This window comes from Tauraco erythrolophus, chromosome 21 (genome assembly GCF_009769465.1).
Source record: "Tauraco erythrolophus isolate bTauEry1 chromosome 21, bTauEry1.pri, whole genome shotgun sequence".
Classification (NCBI taxonomy): domain Eukaryota; kingdom Metazoa; phylum Chordata; class Aves; order Musophagiformes; family Musophagidae; genus Tauraco; species Tauraco erythrolophus.
In genome coordinates, this window is record NC_141485.1 from 2,803,757 (window position 1) to 2,824,684 (window position 20,928).

The following is a 20,928-nucleotide window of genomic DNA, read 5'->3' on the forward strand; positions in this document are numbered from 1 at the left end:
ACAGTTTTTCTTTACGTTTTATTATATGTGAAAATCATGATTTGTTTCTATAATGCTGTATGTGCCAGTGGTTGCTTTTGTGACTTACATGAAGATAAGGTCCCTCTTCTGACACACTTGTGTTTTGCTTTTTAGACGTCCATCCAATACTGAATACATTAAATGAACGTTTTAGTAATAATTCAGCATTGCCAAGTGCCGTGGAAGAGATGCTGCATATTGACAGGAAAAAGGGATCTGATTTTGCAGTATGTTCACTTAATAAGTATGGCATGCAGATGGTATTTATTTATTTTTTTACCACAAGCCCTTCCCATGCAGCGACGCTCGCACCGCACGCAGTATGTGGCAGGGATACTTGCGTGTAGGAGGAAGGCGCTGTGGGGCTGTGGGGCAGGTGATGACCAGAAATGGGCTCCTGCCAGTGGAATAATCCATGTGGCTTGGAAATAGCCAACAAGCTGGATGAATTCTGCGGGGAGCTGTGGCTGATAGACCACTCTGCAGATACGCAGAGTCTCTTGGGCAGTCACTGGGTGGGTTTTGATTATAGCACTGATTCGCCGTTGGAGAATAAAAATCCTTCTTCCACCTAAGCGGGAAGGATCCATGTCTAAGAAGAAAGTCACATCTCTTGGGCACATAGAAACCATTGGGAGGGCGACGAGCTGTGTCCTGAGAAGGGTTAGTTCATGTTGGAACACCCATCGGATGGCCCGTGCAAAGCAGCTGCCGCAGACGCAGTTAAGGGCACCGTGTCCACTCTTTCATTTCTGAACAAAGGAAGGCGGTTTCTAACTTTTAAGGAAGGCTTTAAGCCTTTTATTAAAACTTTTCAAGATGAGAATAAATAATACAAGGAAGTGAAGTAATAGTAATAGACTGAGGACTTTATTAATGTACCTCTGGCATGTATATTGATGTAGTGGAAACAAGAGGCTTATACTTACAAAGAGACTCTAGGAACAGTTACTTTAATTCATTTATTAAATGAAAATCACATTAAGCTTTTGTGTGGATGTTTTTACTTAGCGTTAACATGGGCTTGATTTATTTTAGCTTGAATATTCAGTTTTGGATGAATCGAAGGCCAACTTACTGTGGATAGTGTCCAGCCAAAAATTTAGTGCCGTTTACTAATTCATGTTAGGTAATTTAGAGTAGTTTTTCAGACTGCATCTGTGTAGATATGCTCCCAAAACTAGGCATCATATTTTTCCTGGTTCTATATATATTTTTTTTTAAGAAAATCTTGATGCCTTTAATTGTGTCCAGGAACAAGGCCTTTATAGGAGTGCAGTCAATACACCTTGGCCACAAACAATCATCTTGGATACTGTTAGCTACACTGTCACCTGCATGATTTCCTGCGTTCTGCTGAACATACATGTGCGCCGTTACTGCTGTTGGCAGGACAACGTAGCCTTCTGCCCTTTCTTGGAATGGATATTTGGCCTTTTCCATGCTCTAAATGTAAGATGTTCAGCAATGGCAGCTATGCACAGCCAGTAACAATTTTCTGTTATATAATGTAAAACAGCAGTATTGACACTAAGGGCTGTATTTATTACGGTTGAATTTTTACCATAATTTAAAATGTAGCCAGGATAAAAAATTTGAGTAACTATGAAGATGTTATTCTGTCAATGCAACGTTATGCAAGAATTTGTCGTTAGGAGGCTTTAAACTTTCATATACATATTTATTTCTTTTTACATGTATCTATATATTAAAAATCAGGTACAAACCATTTGCAGAACGTCATAGTCATTATAGTATCCTAGAAGAATCCTGTCTGCTACATAATGTGAATCGACAGGAGCTTATTATGTAAACTCTGGATGAAGGTGCCCTGGACTAAGTTCTGGACGTTCACAAAAGGAAGGAATACACCATAGGGGGTTACTTAATTTAAGATGTTTACGGAAAAGCCTCCAAGCTTTTGACGTGTTGATGGTAGTCTGCCAGGAATTGTAAGTGTAGGCAGGGTCTGAAATGAGCAGAGGGAAGGGAAAGGATTAAATGTTGCCAATTAGAATCCGTTGCTCAATGGTAAACTGGATTAGTCTAAACTAGAGAGTGTCTAGACTGGAGACTGAAGGAACCATGCAAACATCCTCGTTTTTCATTATGTTGTGTTATTAGATGCTGTGCTTTAGAAAGGAGGAAAAAACCTCACCAATTCGGATGTCAGCCATGGTCCATTAAAACTAATTCGCTTTGTTCCCTCTTCCATGGTAGACACAGAGCTGATTGCTGCTCACTCCTCTTAGAGGCAATAAATACACTGGGCTGCATAGACCTCTGGCATGATCTGTTGTGGAAACTTCTGTGTATGGCTTCGTTCAAATATTTTGGTTTATTACTGTTCCTTTTAATATTGGTCCAAAGTATTCACTGTTTTACTTTCACGTGAGGTCCTGGGAGTCGAGCGAAGTTGTGGATGCAAATATCCTGAACTGAGATGATACTGAGAAGTAAGACTTCAGTGTGATTTGGGAGGCATTGGATCTGCATCCTTTTTTTTTTTTTCTTTTTTATAAGACATTTCAGTATAAAGCTCTAAGGGTATATATTATTTCGAAGTTGAATTTCTACATGTTTAAAAAAATGGTTATTGATTTTTTTTTTGGTAATGAAAATATGTCCCTTATGCATAAAGGAAATTAAGTGTTGAGTTCTGGAGGGCTGTGAGGTGCTATTTCTTATCTTTCCACATACCAAAACTGAAAACTGAGAAGGGGAGGATCATTACATATTTGAAAAAAACACCAGTGTGTATTTTTTTTTTATAATAAAATTATCTGTATTTTCCTCCATACTCAAGGAATATATTCCAAAATAAATTGGAAATTCTCATCTTCTTACTGTCGTAATTTTTAATCATCTGATTCTTTATTTGTATACACAATTTTAAAAGTATACAGCCTCTTTTTCCCTTTTCTAAATGGATTTTTTTCAAGTATGTTCAGGTTCCTGATTCTCTACCTAATTAGTATTTGTAATGCTACACATTCTGGAAATGTATTTTCATAGATTGTTATAAAGGCAGATTAAAAAAAAAAACTTTTGGCTTTATATATGAGTAAGTTTTGGGAAATCCATAGAAAAGCATAAGCTTTGTGCTTCATTCCTCTCTACCCAGTTTTTTCATGTGATTTTGCAATGTTTCTAAAACATTAATCATCTGGTCACTGGATGTATTTGAATGGGCTCTGGACTGACACACATGCAAACATGTATTATACATATGCAAAAAAAATCCTGTTCCTCTTGTGTGTGAGGAAGATGATGGGAAAATGATACCGATGCTGTCCGTGTTCTCATGAGGAACCACGAGCGGATGGTTAGCCATTGTTTGCAGACTGCATCTCAGAGGAGAAGTGAAAAATACAGTCAAATTTACATGATGGAATAACGCTGCAAAACGAACTCAAAAAGAAAATACTGCTTGGTTGACTCGCTGGCATGCAGGCTGCGGCGGATGGCTGCTATTCCTAGAAGTGAAATTAAAGGATGCAGTTAAACACAGTTGTGAAACGTCCAGTCCAACAGCTGCATTCGGTTTGTTTTTCAATTTCTCGTTGCCTTTCTTGTTTATTAGCTGTGACTCTGAGGTCAGAATTAAAACAAATATTTTAATGGCAGCATTTATGATGTTGGCAGGGAGCGCCACGGCTCGGTCCTGCGCCTCGGCCGGGGCTCGGTGCGGGTGGCGCTCGGTGGTCCCCGCGGGCTCGGACCGGAGTCACGGCTGGTGAGACTTTTCAAAGTGGAACGTCTGTAAATCACACAACTGATAAGCATCCTGGAATCTGCTCTTTTTTAGTTCTTCTAGCAAACTGGCTGTGCTTAAAGGACCTTCTTTTAGGAGGCCAGAAGGGAGGATCCTTTTATAGATTTTTACCATGTTAAAAACTAACAGAATCCTCTCTTCGTTTTGACGGCTCCAAGGTATAAAGGCCTTTATGAACTGTGATAATTAAAACCAACTCGTCTGTAAATTATCTGCATCTAGTCACACTATAGAAATGGTTACACATGCTTTTAAGGGTGATTTTAGAGTCTGTGGGGCCATAGGTTTATTTTAGTAAATTGTCTTTACTTCACCACGTTTAAAAGCAAATTATAGACGTTTTATTTGTGCTGAAGCTGAACATTAGTTGCAAAATACGTTGTTGTCCACACTTGTGCAAGGTCTGTACAGCCATAGATAATACAATAAAAATAGAATCCGTAAGGAAGGAAATAAGATCAGTGTTTCAGAAATCAGTTGCAGACAGATAGGTTTTTTTACCTAATAGTTACTATTTCTATTAGCCAAATTTCATGATAAATTGGAATTTCGCCCTCTAGGAAAACCGAAAATTTTATAGACGTGCCAAGCTTAATTAAGTTTTATAAACAGCAAAGCTGAAAGTATCGGCTTTTTATTTAAAAATTTTTATTTAAATGTGGAATGTATGTATTTTTAATATATTGATGTTTCTTACTAGTATTTCAAAGAAGGTAAAAAGTAACTTGTTTGGATTTTGAAAGTTACACAGCTCAAAGGTTTAATACGGATTACAGCGATAGAAGTTACAGAACTTCTTTTCACATTCTTCCTGATGCTGAGACTTTAAATGATGCTGGGCTGTTAAATGTGACAGGAAACAGTTGGTTCAGCCTTCGAATCTAGACCAGCTGCTCATCTTCTTACAGCAAATGTTATCAACAGGCCTGGAAATAACCAAAACCCCTGTTTTTTTAATTCTGTCTGTACCTTTATTATTTTTTTAAAGGCAAAAATATATTGCCTACAGTAGTATCTTTTGTCTGCACAACGTGGCGCAGAATTTTCAGGAAGATTAACTGAAAAAGGAATTTATTTCTCAGTATTTGTAGTCAGCGTTGTAGCTGACACATGGATTCTGTTTATTTGGTATGGTTTAGGGTCATAAAGTTGGGATTTTCTAGGATTTATAGAAATATGAAGCGCAAAGAGGAAAATTCTTTTTTAGCTTAACTTGAGTTATCGATTGGACTAGATTTGACACAACAAATAAATGTGCATTTTACCCAAAGGCTGCCTTTTCCTAGAGATACCAAAAGAGAAAAGGAAGTTGAATTGTGTATCAAGGCGTAACTAATAAATCACAGTTTTTGCTTGCCGTGTTTGAGATTTTGATTCCAATAAAACCAGTGAAGATACTGATACAATCAAGTTTTTAAATGGAAAGAATTTATTTTGTGATTGTAAAACCTCTGATTGTTGCCAAAGAAAGTGCTTTCTAGTTAAGGAGATTTTTGTCACTGATACCTAGATGTTCTCCAGCACTGAAGTTTTTAGCTAACGAATGTGTGAACAAACTCATCCGACTTCTTTTCATGTTTAGGAGAATATTTTATAATAAATTTTAGGTATTCCAATTAAAACCAGAATTTACTATATGTCAAAATTACTGATCATCGCACAGGTTAATGATGTTTTTTGGTGAGCTTTTGTAGGACATATGGATGATAGCTGTGGTTTATAGGTTAAATTTTAGATGGTTGGTGACAGTTTTAATGAACACTTTAAAGTCACATTCATTTTATTGTCCGTAACATAATTTCACTCTGTGCAATTCACTAGTTAATGGATAGTCTGTTCATTTATCCAGTGCACGGCTCAATAAGTTTCTTCTTCCTCCTCCTCTCCCTGCGGAGGGGAGGAAGGGCCAGACGAAGGTACGGTTTGGACCACGTGCCCTCCCCGACGTACGCGTTGTGGGATCACGGTTTTCACCGCAGCCCCACGAGCCACGGGTGCCGCAGGAGCTGTGGCACTGTCCGTGCTCTCTGTGATCGTCCCTCCTGGGCAGCACTACCAGCTTTCCTTTTTTTTTTTTTTGTATAAACAATGCCAGCTTCATAATGCAGAAGGGAATTTCCAGCCTCCTTGTCTTTTACACTGGGCTATGCCTCGGCGTATGTTGCCAAAGGAGAATTTCCTCTGAAAACGGGGTAGAAATGCCCTGTGTTGCCCGTTGCGGTTAACGGGCACGTTTCGGTGGCACAGGCTGTCTCAGGGCTGTGGTGGTGAGGCAAGGAGAGGATGTGCTGCATGAAACGGAGAAACCTCCGCGCTTTCTGGCTGCCGGATCCGCGCAGCCGTGCTGGAAGTGGGTGTCAGGGTGAATAACCTCAGTGTCTGATGAGATCCCCCGCCTCCGGTTGAACTCGGGTAGCGTTTTTCCAGGCGGTGCGCTGTGTTTCTGCCAGGTTGCTGAGATACTGACTTCTCAGCCCTTATAGAAATTTGAGACAGTTAATTTTTGTTCTTAAAGCTGGCACCATTCCTTACGAGCATTTAGAGGGATGCCAGCTATCCGCCGTGGCAACTCATCACACGGCTATATTCCCTTTGATTTTATGTATTCTTCTGGGACATTGAATGGGGATAGTCTTACACACGGAAAGAACAACTTCTGGCTTCTCCTGAGGAACAGGGCTAGGCTGTCCTTTGCTAAACTGCATAAATCAGACCTTCATGGGACTAACATACTTACCTGTTGTTTTTAACCTTGCACAGAAGGTACTTTGCAAATTCGTGCTGATTGCTGTAATGCTCTTTGGTCACAATGTCTTCAGGATGCAGATGTGTAAGTGGGAAGTGAAAACAGATGTGTGTGATTTTCGCAATTTGTAGATAAAGTAAGGCACAGAGAAATCGGCTCTAAATTTTAGTTTTGTCTGCTAAATCTGAGAGTATCGATGTTAAAATACCGAGTTTGATTTTGGAGGATACTGGGACATCTATTGCTGTTCCGTCCATCTTCAGTGTGAACTGCAGTGCTCTTCATCCTCCGTGGTTCCGCTTTCTCAGGAAGCCTCAAGTTACACACATTAATGTAGGGAATCATTTTGGAAGTTGGGCTGAGCTACCAAGACAGGCAGAATGGGAAATTGTACTCAGGTCTTAATTCCTCTTTCACCTGTGAGAAGTGGTGAAATCAGAACTGGTCGTAGCCTCCCGTTCTCCGTACGGGGTTTCTAACGTCCGTCCTGCCAGGGTTTCCGAAGGAGGGGGTCAGGTGCTCCGGGCACGGTGGTGAGGGCAGGCTGCCCTTCAGGTGCTTGCGCCGTCTGCTTTCTCTCTTGTACCGTGCATTTGGCACAGCCTCTGACGTGAATTCCTTCAAAAAGTCATGGGTGCATAGTAACTGTAGAAGTACAAGCCAGTAACTTATTACATGACTGCAGGACCTCCCAGTTCCAGATTTTCACTTTTGCTCTTGATCTGGGTCTCGCCAATTTGGACTGGGGCTATAGCATCAGATGCTGCTGATGAGCAGCACAGCTTTCATTTGTGCTTTTATTCCTTGTTACTGAGAGCATACGTATAAACATACCTACTTCTTGTGTTTGTGTTGGGAGTCTGGTTAAGAGTAGAAGCTTGTGCAGGTATTTGAAGTTTGTTTAATTCTTAATCATTCATTGCAGTTACTGTAAGGTTTGTGCCTCATTTCTCAGGCTGGAGAGGGAAAGCTTCATTGCCAAGAACTATATCTACAAAAAACCCAGTAGGTGGCTGTGGGTAGCCAGGAAAGATGAGAATTATCCTGTGTTTGAATTTTGTTAGAGGTTGTGCTTCAATTTCCAGTTTGTTAAGGCAAGTAACTAGACTTACAGCCTCTGAAAAGGACATTTTGTTTCAAAAGCTTAGTGGTGTTCTTCTCTTGGGACAGTGTTTTTCAATAAAAGCTTTTCTCTACACGTCTTAAATGTATTCGTATAGGTGTTTGCCAGCTACAGGATTCTTTCGTGGCTTCTTAACTATTTTAGGGGGAGCAAAAGCTGCACTATTTTTCAGTACGAGTCCTTGAAAACAAACTGGAAATACTATTATTAAGTAAAACATTGTTGTAGCTAAGTACACCTTCAATTTGGCAGTAGCACCAACTTTTAAATTGGTGGGAAGGGGAAGGTACATTCTAATATACATAAGTAATATGTATTACATACATGTGTCAAGTAGAAAAGTGTAAATTGCAACTAATTTGCCAGCTCAGAATGGGATGCGTTCTTGGACCAGGATGGCTTCTACACCAGACAGAAAACATATAGGATGTAAGACTTGATCTGTGCAGAGTTGAGGGCAAGGTGGCAAGAAAGATTCCAAAGAAAGAGATTTAAAGGGGAAGAAAGGAGTTCTCAGAGAACAAGAAGTGGGAGACTGTTCAAGCTGTGGTATTGACTGGATGAATAGTGGCATAATTCCAGCAGTGCAGGGAGAGGGGAGAGAAAAGAAGTTTGCAAACACTGTAGAAAACAAAAGAGCAGAAATCAAAGCTATGAGTACAATTTCAAACCAGTTTATTAGAAGAGGACAAGTTAAAAAGAAGGGGGTGTTGAAATAAACTGCAAGAGCTTCAAACTTGTAACATTAGGGACTGAAAGCTAATTTTAGGAAAATCGAAGGATTGAGAAGTTGTTAGTCACTCAAGGTCACGCAGCGACTCAGTGCCAGAGAAGAATATTACACAGGATCCCTGATTCTTAATCCGCTGCTGAAACCAGTAAACGACATGTCAAACTCAGTTCATTTCTGTGCTTTGTTGTTGGTGTTTAATTATGGTAATTTTAATGCCCAAGAGAGAAACTTTTCAAATAAGATACTCAGTTACCAAATAGCTAAAAAGTACTGCCGTTTTATAAATATCTGGGTTTTTTCTTTTAAATGTGGTAAATAAATGATCTGATTTCCAGAAGTGTTACTCCTGCCAGCTTAGCAGCTGAGAGCTGTGAAGTGCAACACATCTAAAATTTTAAATAATTACGCTTCCTTGGCTCCAAAAGAGCTTTTCCATCCATTAATAACGAGAAAATTAATGTTGGACCAGCAGTAAAACAGATTAAACTGTATACCCCTTTGGATGCCTGACTGCACCTTTAACGGACCTGAAACTCCTCTGATTATTTAAATGTTCTATATTGAAATGCGATGGTGGCCTTGAGTTAATAGTTAAAGAGGTTTAAATTGGAATGTCTCTGCCGAAGTTTTTCCCATTGATCAGAGCAAGTGGGCAGAAAAATACCTTATTTGATTGTTGGGAAGCACTGATAGTGCCTCACAGATTAACAGAAGTGGTTTTTTTTTTTCTGTTTTTCCTACCTAAGGTGTGCAGTCAGTCTTTTATGAAAAGATCAGTTCAGGTTTGGAGATGTCTTTTATAATGGCAAGTGCTGTATAAGCTGCAACCAGCACCTCATTTGTGCTTGAGCTTTTGTAGTGATTGCAACTTTCTTCTTGAGTTTGCAAGATGAATCTCATTCTGGAACACCACCCTCCTCAATGGATTTGTCATCTAGAATTAAATAATCTGTAATTATTTAATGACAGAAGAATTATTTGCTTTTTCCCTGTTTATTTTGACTTTTGTTTTTCAACTTGAATTGTTGCCTTTGAAGACAAACGTATCAAAAATAACGTAAAGGCATCATGTTCGATGAATTGCAACTACAGAGATTGTGTCTCTGTACCCTATATGCTGGGCCAGAAGGTGAGAAGTAATTTGTGATCTCCAGCTTGCTAGCATTGTGTTATGGTTTGTTTGTGAAGAAGTGTCAGCAGTGGAATTTTTTGGCATAAAAAGTGTAAATTTAGTCTGATTTAACACAGAGTATGCTTTGAATAATGGCAAAAAAAAGTCTCCTTGTGGTTAGCCAGGTTGACATCAATGAGAATGCCCTCTTCGTGAAATAACTTCGATGCTGTTCTTCTGTATTTTTAATTCCATTTGTGTACGTTATTCTTTTTTTCTCAAGTGCCTCCCTGCAGGAAGCTAATTTTCATTTTATAGAAACACTTGCCTAGTTCTAGGACGTTTCCTACCTGAAGGTAGAAGGCCTTAGGGTGTATTGAAAATTCAGGAAATTCTTGATCATTTCAATTCTCTGTTAAAAAATGACTATATTTCAGGTAGCTACGAGATTTAAATAAAAGTATTGTTTAAAAACAGTCTTAAATAAAATCACTCTGTTTGCTATAAGTTTAACCCTGGAAGCACACTGAACAGGGTCTGAAATCTGTGGGGAATTGTGCATGAAGTCCTGTAATCAGTGCTACACAGCATCATCTCATCTGGGTGGAAGAAATGTATTTAAAAGCGAGCCAGTATGGTGATTTGCAGTGCATTAATTCTCCTATTTTTAAATTTCAGAAATAGATGATTATCAATAGCTTAAATCCATCTCTACTGAACTTTGTAGAAAAATTCTAGATTCATATTTTTTCTAATCTAGGCGTTTAACCTGTTATCTCAAAAGAAATTGATTCCCAAATTAGGATTGAGTAGTCGTGGGCAGCAGAAGTTGCTGGCAGGTTTAAGTAGAACCTGTTTCTTCTTTTGAAGATCTGGTAGGGGGAGAAGATAAGAAACGTTTCTCTACCATTATCAAATTGATGTCTTTGTGCAAAAAAGTTGCTGGAGAAGCGTGATTAAATCATTGTGCTTCATCGCCCGCTTTTTGCTGCGAACAGAAGTCATGTATAAATAATTGCTTTCCATCCAAGTACCATTCATAAGCTTTTTTTTTATTGCTACCAGAAAGTTTTGCTTTGAGACAAGGCCTTGAGGGGGATGATCTTAGGTCTCCTACCTTTTTCAATATGTCCTGTTTCCGTATTTCTTCTAACAGCTTCAGGAATTTTTGTAGTCTCCTATTCCTCGCTTTTAAGAGAAAGGAAATGTTAGGGTCTTACTTTCTTTAAGCATTAGAATGTGCAATTGTCCTAATCTAATATTATCCATGGCTGCCTCCTGTGCTGCTGTAGAAATTTTCACAGTTTATTGAAGGATGGGTCTTTAGTCACCTTTTTATGATCATATTTTTAATAGAAATTTAGTCACCTTTTTGTAGAAATCTTACATTTGTTAAAATTTGTTAAAATATGCAGGTAAATAAAGTTAAGTTTAATATAATGCTGAATATTTTGAAGAAACATGTAAACATTGATTTGTTTGGGTATCACTATTGCTGAATAGACTCTGTTTTGATAAATGATAGACTTATAATTAATTCTAAAATATATTAATATCAAAACAGTCATTTAGCACAGCAGGGATTGTTAATGAGTTGCTAACTTCCTTTCAGATTAATGATGATCAACTGTATAAAAAGGGTAAAATTTTTTCCTGTCTTGAAGTTAGTGGCAAAGCTCTTCAGGGAGGTCAGGATTTTACCTTCTCCCCGGATCGTTTACTTTATTTAATTCCAATGAACAGAGGAAAAACGTAATAATATGTTTCAGCAGTAAAAATGTTTACTGCAATCTCTGCAACTCACAAACCCCAAACCACTGACGTAACCGTAGTGGCTCTGGATTTGTGTCCCGTTTGGAGGAATTACAAGCAGGGTTAAAAGAAAAGGGAGTTCTGTTCCCTTTGATCTTTTGCCCTCCTTTACTCAGCTGCTCTCAGTGTGTGTCCTTTAGTTTTGCGAGGGAGAAACCCGTCCTGATGAAGTTTTGGTGGTTTTTGGGCCATCAGCTGTAGTCAGTGAGGGTTTGGAACTGGTGAATAGTTTTTAGCATATAAAGCACACTGCTGAGCCATCTGTTGGAGGTGGTAAATGTCTGACCGTTCCCGTACATCCACCCCAACCTCCAAATTCACGTTAAATATATAATCGTGTGCAACAGTGTGTAGAGATCTCCAGTCATAGGTAATTATTTATTCACAAAATATTTTTTTATTTTTCTTCTTTCTTTTGACTTGCTGGTTTGTTTGTGGGTTTTTTTTGAGTAATGATTTTAAAATATTTTTGAAATCTTTATCTGCTCATGTTTATTTTTTGGTGAATTTTGTTGTTAAATTTTTCCTTATTAAGTTTTTTTGAGACCAAATTTTGTAACTGTGGCATATGTGTTACACTTGGAAATATACATGGGCTCGCTAGCACTAATATTTGGCTGTATTTTGACTAGCATCAGCCTCAGAGAGGAGTTAAGTGAGTATAAATAAAGCTACTGTTTGTAGGTCGGGTCATATGTTTCATAAAACCATGGACCATATAAACTGTCACGTCTTAACAAGATGCGTATGAGACTGCTTTTTCAAGAGAGCTGCAGTGGAACAGAAATCCATACAATTAGCATGGAGAGGGTAGAAGCGTCGAGGGAAGTGCTTATGGACTGAATCAAGAGTGACTCTGAGTCAGTGTGGTTCCACTGAGCACTCTGATCCTGTAATTTGAAAACCTGAAAAACCTAATATTAACATGGCATGGTATCTATGCTCATATTTAAAAAAATAAAATCTAAGCATTTGTTCATATTTTTTATCATTGTTTGTCTAAATAGCCTATTTGTGCAATGGCTATATGGGGCTCTATATGGTCATGCATGCCTGGAAATGCAAGATTTGCGTTCTTAAATTAAGTATATCTGTGAATATACGTTTCCTTCACGCAGATGTATGCCTGCTTTCCTAACGTTTGTGCCCTTGGTGTTTTGGGTTTTTTTTTTAAAAACAAATCCAACACAGCTTGAGCGTGCTGAGTGCTTTAGTGTGTAATTACAGAATGACATTGTTTTGGAAAGTGGAAAAAACCCTCTGTTACTCTGAGAGATGGCATTATTTAAAGTGAAGACACTCATGAAACATAAACCCAAGGTGGAATTGTGTGTGCCTGGTGTGTATGCATACAATAAACAACTATGCAATTGGGTAGGTGTTATAAATAGGATGTGGTGGGGATGCTTCGGCGACTCAAGCTGCCTAGATTTTATAGCAAGCACCCACGGGTGATGTGCTGCTCTCTAATTTCGCCGTTCGGGCTAACCAGCTGACGCCTAGTTGAAAAGAGTTATGTTCCTACAAGGCCACAGAAGCCTTAGTATTCCATCTGCGTCTCCTTGGGATTGTGGAGAACTCTGTGTACCATCAGCAACTTCAATCCCACCCCGTTGGGCCAACCCTCATCTATCAAAGCCGGGCAGCGAGCGAGAGGAAGCTCCCAGATAAACATCCAGCAGCGCCTCAACTCCTAATCACTCTGGGCTTCCGCTTCCAGGCCCTATAATTAGAAGTCCTCCTTTTCCTTGTATTCCCAGTTGACGCAAATGCTTTTTGTGGCTTGGCACCTCGTTTAGGGCGTGGGCTTAGTTTATGGCCAGGCCAGAGTCTGGTTTAGTCTTCTGATACTGCATAAATAGCTCTTAGCCCGCAGTCTACATCTGAACTGGTTTTTCCTTTTATGCATATATTCGCTGGGTTTTTTAACGTTTCTGTCCTGAAAAAGAGGCTTGTTGTTTCCCAGACAGAATGCATGAAAAGTAGGAAGCTGTAAATTAGGGCAAATGTTATCTCTCAGGTAAAGCTTTGGTAATTTTTTTTTTCCATCAAGGATATCTATTCCTTTTAAACTGGATTTTAATCATCTCTGGATTAGAAAAACCACGCAGTAAAACAGTCATTAATTTAACCTAATCCTCATGTTATGGATAAGCAAAATCAGAATTTTTGCAGTGAGATACACACAAAGTAGTATCTGCTTCACACATAAATTTCCACTGGGTTCTGTGTATGCAAGGCTTTCAATTGATTTCAGATGTTATCTGTTAAACAGGGATTAATGCCAGTCTGAAAAATAAGCAGGAAATCCTTGAGAATTATTCACTTTTCATCTATGATTATTCATACATAAAGTACATCATAAGAGAAAACGTTTTGGACTGAACTTATGACAGCTTTAACCCGTATTTCCGTCTAAACAACTTTTTGGGAAAACTGTCACAAGGTCTTTTGGAAAGCACAGTTTGAAGTTTCCTGCGCTTGAAAGTGAAAGTGAGGTAACGACCAAGTTCACGTTGCTCTGCTGGGAGGAGGTGTTTCGGCGGGGGTGTCGGAGCCGGGCCTTTCGTTGCAGGGAGATGGAGAGAGGAACGAAATGGCTGAGCTGGAATAACTGCAGACTGTGATTCTTCGGTGTGAAATACCGAGAGCTGGAAAATACCAAACCCCGAGTCAAATGTTCTAAAACGTCCGTGATTTATTGGTTGAATAACAGTAGTAAGGAAGATATTCCAAAATGCTGGTTTATAAATGCACCTTCTTTCACAGCTGTGGTATTGTGCTTGGGACCTCTGTGTTGATACAAGTTCTGCAAGTATATATTTGTGTTTCAAATGCAAATGTGAGGATGAAAGGTCCTCCTTTAACTTGCTGAAAAATAGTCGCTAATATAAGCGAAGGCCGTGTTTTCCCTCGGCTTTCATCTAATAAAATGCATTTATTCCAGACACTGGCAGACAGCAGGATTTTAGATTAGGCATGCAAAATTGCCAAATCAGATACCACCCATCTTTCTATTTTTAAGCTAATTCCTTTCCACCCAAAAATGGATTATCTTTCACCTCTATACTCCTTCAAGTTAGCAAAAACAGAAAAAAAAAAAAACCAAACCGCAACAAAACACCCCCAAGCCCAAAACCCACACAACCCAAAAAACCTGAAGGCAACATGAATTAATATGGAACCAAGAACTGTGTGTACATCACATGGAACTGATCCCAGCTGCAGATATTTATTCGGATACAGCGTATGTCATCAAAAAGAATGAAGGGGTAATGCCATGTGCTTTAGGGATTTCTGTGACATACGTTGTAGTGTTTGGTCCCAAAGTGAGCTGTCAAGGGTTCTGCTCAGGGGAGATAGAGATAACAGATTTTTTTTTTTTGGGGAAAAAAAAAAAATCTTTGTGAAGGGTGAAATTATATCACAACTGCATAGTGTGGGGTTTATTGCAGTGTCTGCAGACACCTGGGTTTCCAGCCAATATTGGAAACAAGATACTGGTTAGATAAACAACTGATAAATTTGATGGACAACGCAGCATGGTAATTCCTGTGTTTTCACTGGCTCAGGGTTATTACGCAGCTTTCTGTCTCCAGCTTCCAGATGGATTTTTGGCTCGTTTAAAGTTTTTTTTTTACGATCTTCATTGCACTGTGCCATGTGATGGGATGCACATGAAGAATGCTGCGCTCAGATCTCTGGGTGCACTCAGCTCTGCCTTTGTATTTATAAAAGACTTCTAGCACTTTGGGGGAATTAAAAAAAAAAAATAAATCTAGTTTTGCTGAGGCTGTCTGTTCACTGCTGAGAGAAGCCTTATGTATTCATCACTTCCAGTGTCTCTTTCTCCAAAGGTCCTTTCCATCTGGGATGAGAGAGCTCAAAAGGACCAAGAGCACACTCAACTTCTATATAAAGCTATCTAACGTGTGAGGAGAGGCAAACATGGCAATACAGAAAAGAAATCCCTGCTGTGTTGAATTAGATCATTTGGAATATCCTCGCTCCAGGAATAGTGGCAGCTTAATTCTAGCACACAAACGCCAATTTGCTTCCAGGTTTCTCCACTGGAAATGCTATATATTATTGAGGACCGCACACTTCACTAGAAGGGAAGTGTGTTTTGTGATGTTTCAGAACAGAATTAATGCAAATTGTGTGCATAATCCCACACTAAAGACTTGGCTGACTTGCACTTGAGCAACTTTAGCTGTATTTCCTATCAACACAGTCACTACAAGTCAAGGGAATTGCCAGTTAAGCCAACATTAACATCCAGACCAACCTCAACTCGCATGCCTTACCGCCCAAACATAATACCCAAATGCACTCACGGATTTCTTAGCTCCATAACAAACTCTCTTTCATTTCTAACCCTCTGAATCGGAGTAACAGCCTGTAACAGTAAAAGTATGTCTACTGGAGGGAATCTTGCTGAGGTCAGGCTTAAGGTTTTGCATTTGTGTCGTCTGGAGGAAATGGATGTGTGCAATGTGGGTGGCCTCGCTCTCTGTCCAAGCCCCACCAGCAGCAGTGGTCAAGCTGAGAAGGAAACTTGTAGGCAATTTTGTCTCTAAATGCAATTTGGATTTCTCCACGTTTTTGTACCTTAGTGCTGGTGGGCCTCAGTCTTCAAAGTTTTTGTTTGTCTTCACAAGATCCTTATTCTATAAAATTTATGGTCGAGAGAACCTGAGGTGTACGCCTGTGCATGGTCGCAAGAAGTCTGCGATGATGCTGTGTTGTCCTGTTTGGAGGTTCAGGACTGTGCTGTTCCTCCCATGAGCCATGTGCTCACAGACTTGCTTTGGCCTCGGAGGAGGAGGCACGGGGGAGTGACGTTGGGCCCAGAAGGTCAATGGTTTGCCTGCTGCAATTCTTCTCTTTGGGCTTAAGGAAAGGGGACTTCCAGGACTGCCAAGGAGGGAAACCACTCAGTGTAGCCATCTAGTGATGTAACTGTGGTTTAATAGAAAAGTTAATTAAATTAATCTTTAGTAAGAGTGTGTTTCTCTGCTGTTCAGTTCACAAAAAGGTTTTTCTTTTTTCCCCAATTCTAAAATTTGGGAAGTGGCATATGCAAGGACTTCAGACTTACACGGCACATGTTTGTTTGGCAGCAGTGAGTAGAAGAAGAAAAGATGAATTGCAGAGGCGTGTGTAATTAAACTGAGAAAGCAAACGCTCTTTTATAACAGAAATAAAACGATCATTTATTCTTTGAAGAGGTGTCATGTAAAATGTGGAGACCTGAGTTCTTTTCCTGAAGGATTAAAGATTTCATTTATGCTTTATGGGGAGAATCAACACAACAGAACTGTGTGGGAATTCCTGGTTTTCGTTAACAGATGGGTACCTTGGAAATTATTTAGAACACACTTCAACATAGCTATTGAACTGCTAAAATCACTTTGTACTTCGTGTTAATTAAAGGTCAGAGGATTACTTTGGGTGATAATTTATGAGATTTCATTAATAAGCATGATGACATGGGCGTTTTTATACAGAAAAATCTGAAGTTTGTTTACTGTAGTCCTAAATTTGGCCATGATGCCATACTTTTCTTCTAGGTACAAAAATGCTTCTTTTTTGGTATTAAAACTTAAACTTTTATCATGAATTGACTTCAAATATGTTTGTAAATGTTTAAAAACTGGGTTATGGACTGCCATATGGTGGGAGAAAAAAGTAAATCGCATGTATAAGTTACTGTGATTCTGCTGATCTTCTAATTTAATAATTTCAGTACATCCATCAGTGACCTGTTTTCAATGAAGTTAGTACCTAATTTAATATTTCACTTGAAAGCTCTCAACTCTGATTTGCTGCCTTTCAAGCAATAAATCAGTTTCTTTCATATACATTTAAAAGAAAGATGCTTCTTCAGGATTGTTTTTGGTGTGGGTTGTTTTGGATGGATTTTGATAATGATTCTGCTTCCAAAAATTATTATTGTGGAAACATCCATTTTTTTTATGCTGGCTCTTTCCCAGTGAAGAGTGTTTTGGGGTTTCACTCAACATTCATCAATTCAGTGCTTCATATTGGTCACACAAATCCTTGAGTTTAGTTAGAATATTTCTGGACTTTTTAGTTGACTTTTGTAGATTTGTGTTGTAATACTTAAATAGTAATACTGTAAATATGATTTCAGCTGAAATTCTGATTAATTTGATTACGTGAATCCCTTTCAATTCAGTAATTTTCTGCAACTGTTTTCTTTTGCTTCTAGAAAACAAAATGTAAGCCACGCTGGCTTTTTTCAGGTAGATATTCATAAGCCTCTTCTTTGCAGTGATTAATCTCTTGTGCTTTTGTGTTTCTTTGTTCTTTTTCTTTTTTTTACCCAGGGATGTTGCTGGTCACTACTGACACATTAGGCCATGATTTCCATGTTTTTCAAATACTGACACATCCTTGGTCATCATCACAAAGTGCCGTCCATCATTTGTATACACTTCACAGGGGAGAGACTGAAGCCAAAGTAAGTTAAACTATTTGCTGAAGAATAATCCCCAGACACCTTATACGTTTTGTGTATGTTGGCACTTTAATGTTTGTTTCAGCACACAAAGAGCCTTTCTTATGTTATAGCCACAGAAAGGATAAGAGCACAGCGTTTAACCTGGACAATAATAAATTCTTGCCCTTCACAATGAGGTGCTGTCAGATTTATTCAGATATGGCACTGCCTCCAAAGAGCCCAGATTATTAGCTGTGTTTGTACTTAACCTTTTCTCATGTAACATGTTAAACATTTGTCCAGTGCCTGCGAAGCAACTGTCAGGGTTTGCTTGACTTTGGTGGTAAAAGCCAAGGCAGACAATTAAAGAGTTGAAAGGCAGAGTTAATCAAAAGACTGTGATTAACTTTTATCTACGCTTTAGCAAAGTGGGGGAACCTGTTGGAGACTGTAGGGATACAGATTTAACTTCCCAGTTGAAAAATCCCACTCTTAAAGATGAAAGACTAAATTAGGCTGCTAGTATAGGGCGAAGAAGTATGAAACTGTATTTTAAAAAATGCTCAGTAAAGTGACTTACTGCTAAAGTGGAAAGAAGTGAGAGGGATGACTTTTGCTGGCATCGCTGTGGTAGCAGCAGTGCAGTGTATGATGCTGGAATCCTTCCCTGCAATGCTTTTAGGCATCCGGAGATCCTCACCTTTGTAGCACCGAGTAACTGTTGAAGAACCTGTTTTAAATACATAAATAAAAATGTCACCACAGGGTAAGAAATGAGTATTGCACTTGCTGATGCAATTACACGCTGAAAGCACAGACTTGTGACAGCCTGGCAGATGTAAACTAGTGTGACAGAGAGAAGCCTCGGGCACTGTGGTTATGACCCTGACGCTGGAAGCTTGGATTGTTGTGGTACCGTGACTGTAGCTCCTTCAAACCATTTTTTTTTTCCTTTGAGTTGTACAGTTTCCCGTAAGTTTTTTGCCTTACCTTCGTAACAAACAAAATCTGAAAGCTTAATTTAAAGTAGTAGTAGTTTGTAGTGTGTCAATCTGTGTGAATTTAAATTGCTGGTAGTTTAAACGCTCTAAAGCTTCGCTGCTGCCGTTCTGGAAAAGTGAAATTACTACTGTAGGCAATGGTTTACTGTAGGAAGGAATAACCAATCTGGAAAGTGAGAGGAAATTAGGAAAAACTGTCCATATGGGATAATACATATAGTACTTATGAGTAATTTTTTTAAAGAACATAAAGGACATTGAGATCTCTGTGTGTGCATATGCTCTGTCATCTCCTTGAGCCTGTGTTTAATGTTTTAGAGTTATTTTTGTTCTGCTTTTGTACAAAAAATGGGAAATATCCTATAATCAATATTGAAAACTAAAGCACAGGACTCCAATCACTAGGAACAAAGGTGTTCTTTTGGTTTTTACAGCTGATAAATTTGCTTTTAAGGCATACATTGGAAACCAAACTTAACATGTTTTAGAGAAAAAACCTTTATTGAGACGTGTTTTTTGGGATATAGCATTAGCATCTCTGTGAAAGCATTGCATTAAAATTCTCAGAATCAACATAGTAAAGCTTTTTCCCAGTTTGCCACAGAGTTTCCATTTGGGACATGAACAGTATAGCTTTTGGAACAGTATAAAATAGAAAAAAATCTAACCAGTCTGAGGCATATTGGTGGATTTCACAACTCCCTTGAAAATTAAACTATCCAGCAACAATATTGCGTTGGTACCTGTAATTCTCAATACACATCTATAATTTAAATTATTTACATAATATGATGGGTGGTTTTGCTTTTTCTTTTGGAATAACAGTACTTGTAGTTATTTAGTGAGAAGAGTAGTATGTTTTGTTCTGTAAATTTTGTGTATGAGTAGCATTAGACAAGAGTTTTGGAGACTGTTCAGTTTGAAATTCACAATGTGGATACTCTGAGGCACACACTGTACCTCCTTTCTTGGTTAGAATAGTATCTATACATTTGCAACCAGACTTTTTTCTTTCCCCTCCCCTAGTTCAAAGCTAATTATGAATCAAGGCCAGTGGTCTTAAAGGTCACCGTCTGTACTGGAGCTATAAAAAGTTCTAATTTGCGTTGATGGACATGGGTGAGTATCAGTGTCAAAACTTGTTTAGCTAGTGCCCATTATAAATTGTGTAAACATCATCATTATGCCCTTGTTATATGTGGTATTCCAACGTCCATACTGAAATTATCTACTTTGGTATGTGAGAGATTCTGGCCAATAGTGCTTCACCACACATTTTCCAGATGTGTGAGAATCCTTCTCTCGTGGTCTGATACATGATTTTGCTTTCCTTGCTTTTTGATCAATTAATGTCTTCCTTGAAAATACTTACTACTGATATTATAAGACCATTTAGTTCATGGACAAAGACCTGATGCATTGGTAACGTTTGTAAAGTTTCACGTATCTGTCTGCATGGCTGTGTCTGAGCTGCTGGACACACAGAAGTTCCCTGAAGAGGATCACTGCTTCTGCACAAATTAACTGTACATGGAGTACACTGTAAGACCAGTTCTTCCAGGAAGTGTTGGATCTGCACTGTATTCTTTGTGTAATACATGGCGTACCAAATTCATTCTGGAAGCAGAAATTTGGGAACCATATATATTGGTGTTCCATACATTGACAAGTATATCTGGTGTTACAGGAATGTTTGAATTGTAATTTCACCCAGTTTACAATATCAGCCCTGGATTATCTACCCACTTTTGCAAGGCTAAAAATTTTCCCAGTCCCCATTTTACCTTGTCTTTAGTGGTGGGAGAGCAGACCGAGAGCTCGGTGCTCCTCATCTGTCTCCTAAGAGGAGGTGACAGAAGTCTCCTCTGTCATTCGTGTACAGAAGCATCTTAAGTGGATTAAGTGGCACGCTTAATGTATATTAAAGAAAAAGAAGCAAGTGTTGTGATTTAATAATGGTGTTTTCTGATCGATTTACTGCAATCAAGCAGTGTCACTAAGTCACCCACATGTCCTCCTACGGAGTCAGATGGATTAGCTACACCGTTACTTTGACTTAATAAAACTAAAGAATATGGGCGACATCATGCATCAATTTTTCTGAATTCCAGACAGGTTCCAGTTTGAGAAATTTCAGTTT

At 38.8% G+C, this 20,928-nt stretch overlaps 1 protein-coding gene across 1 annotated transcript in view; it reads left to right on the plus strand.

Annotated features, from left to right (window-relative positions):
- Positions 1-20,928, plus strand: part of BCAS3 (BCAS3 microtubule associated cell migration factor) — a 363,717-nt gene that overhangs the window by 88,538 nt on the left and 254,251 nt on the right. Inside the window, exon 14 of the mRNA XM_086624898.1 lies at positions 17,675-17,808. Within this exon, the coding sequence (XP_086481024.1) occupies positions 17,675-17,808 (134 nt within the window). The remainder of the gene's footprint in view (positions 1-17,674; positions 17,809-20,928) is intronic.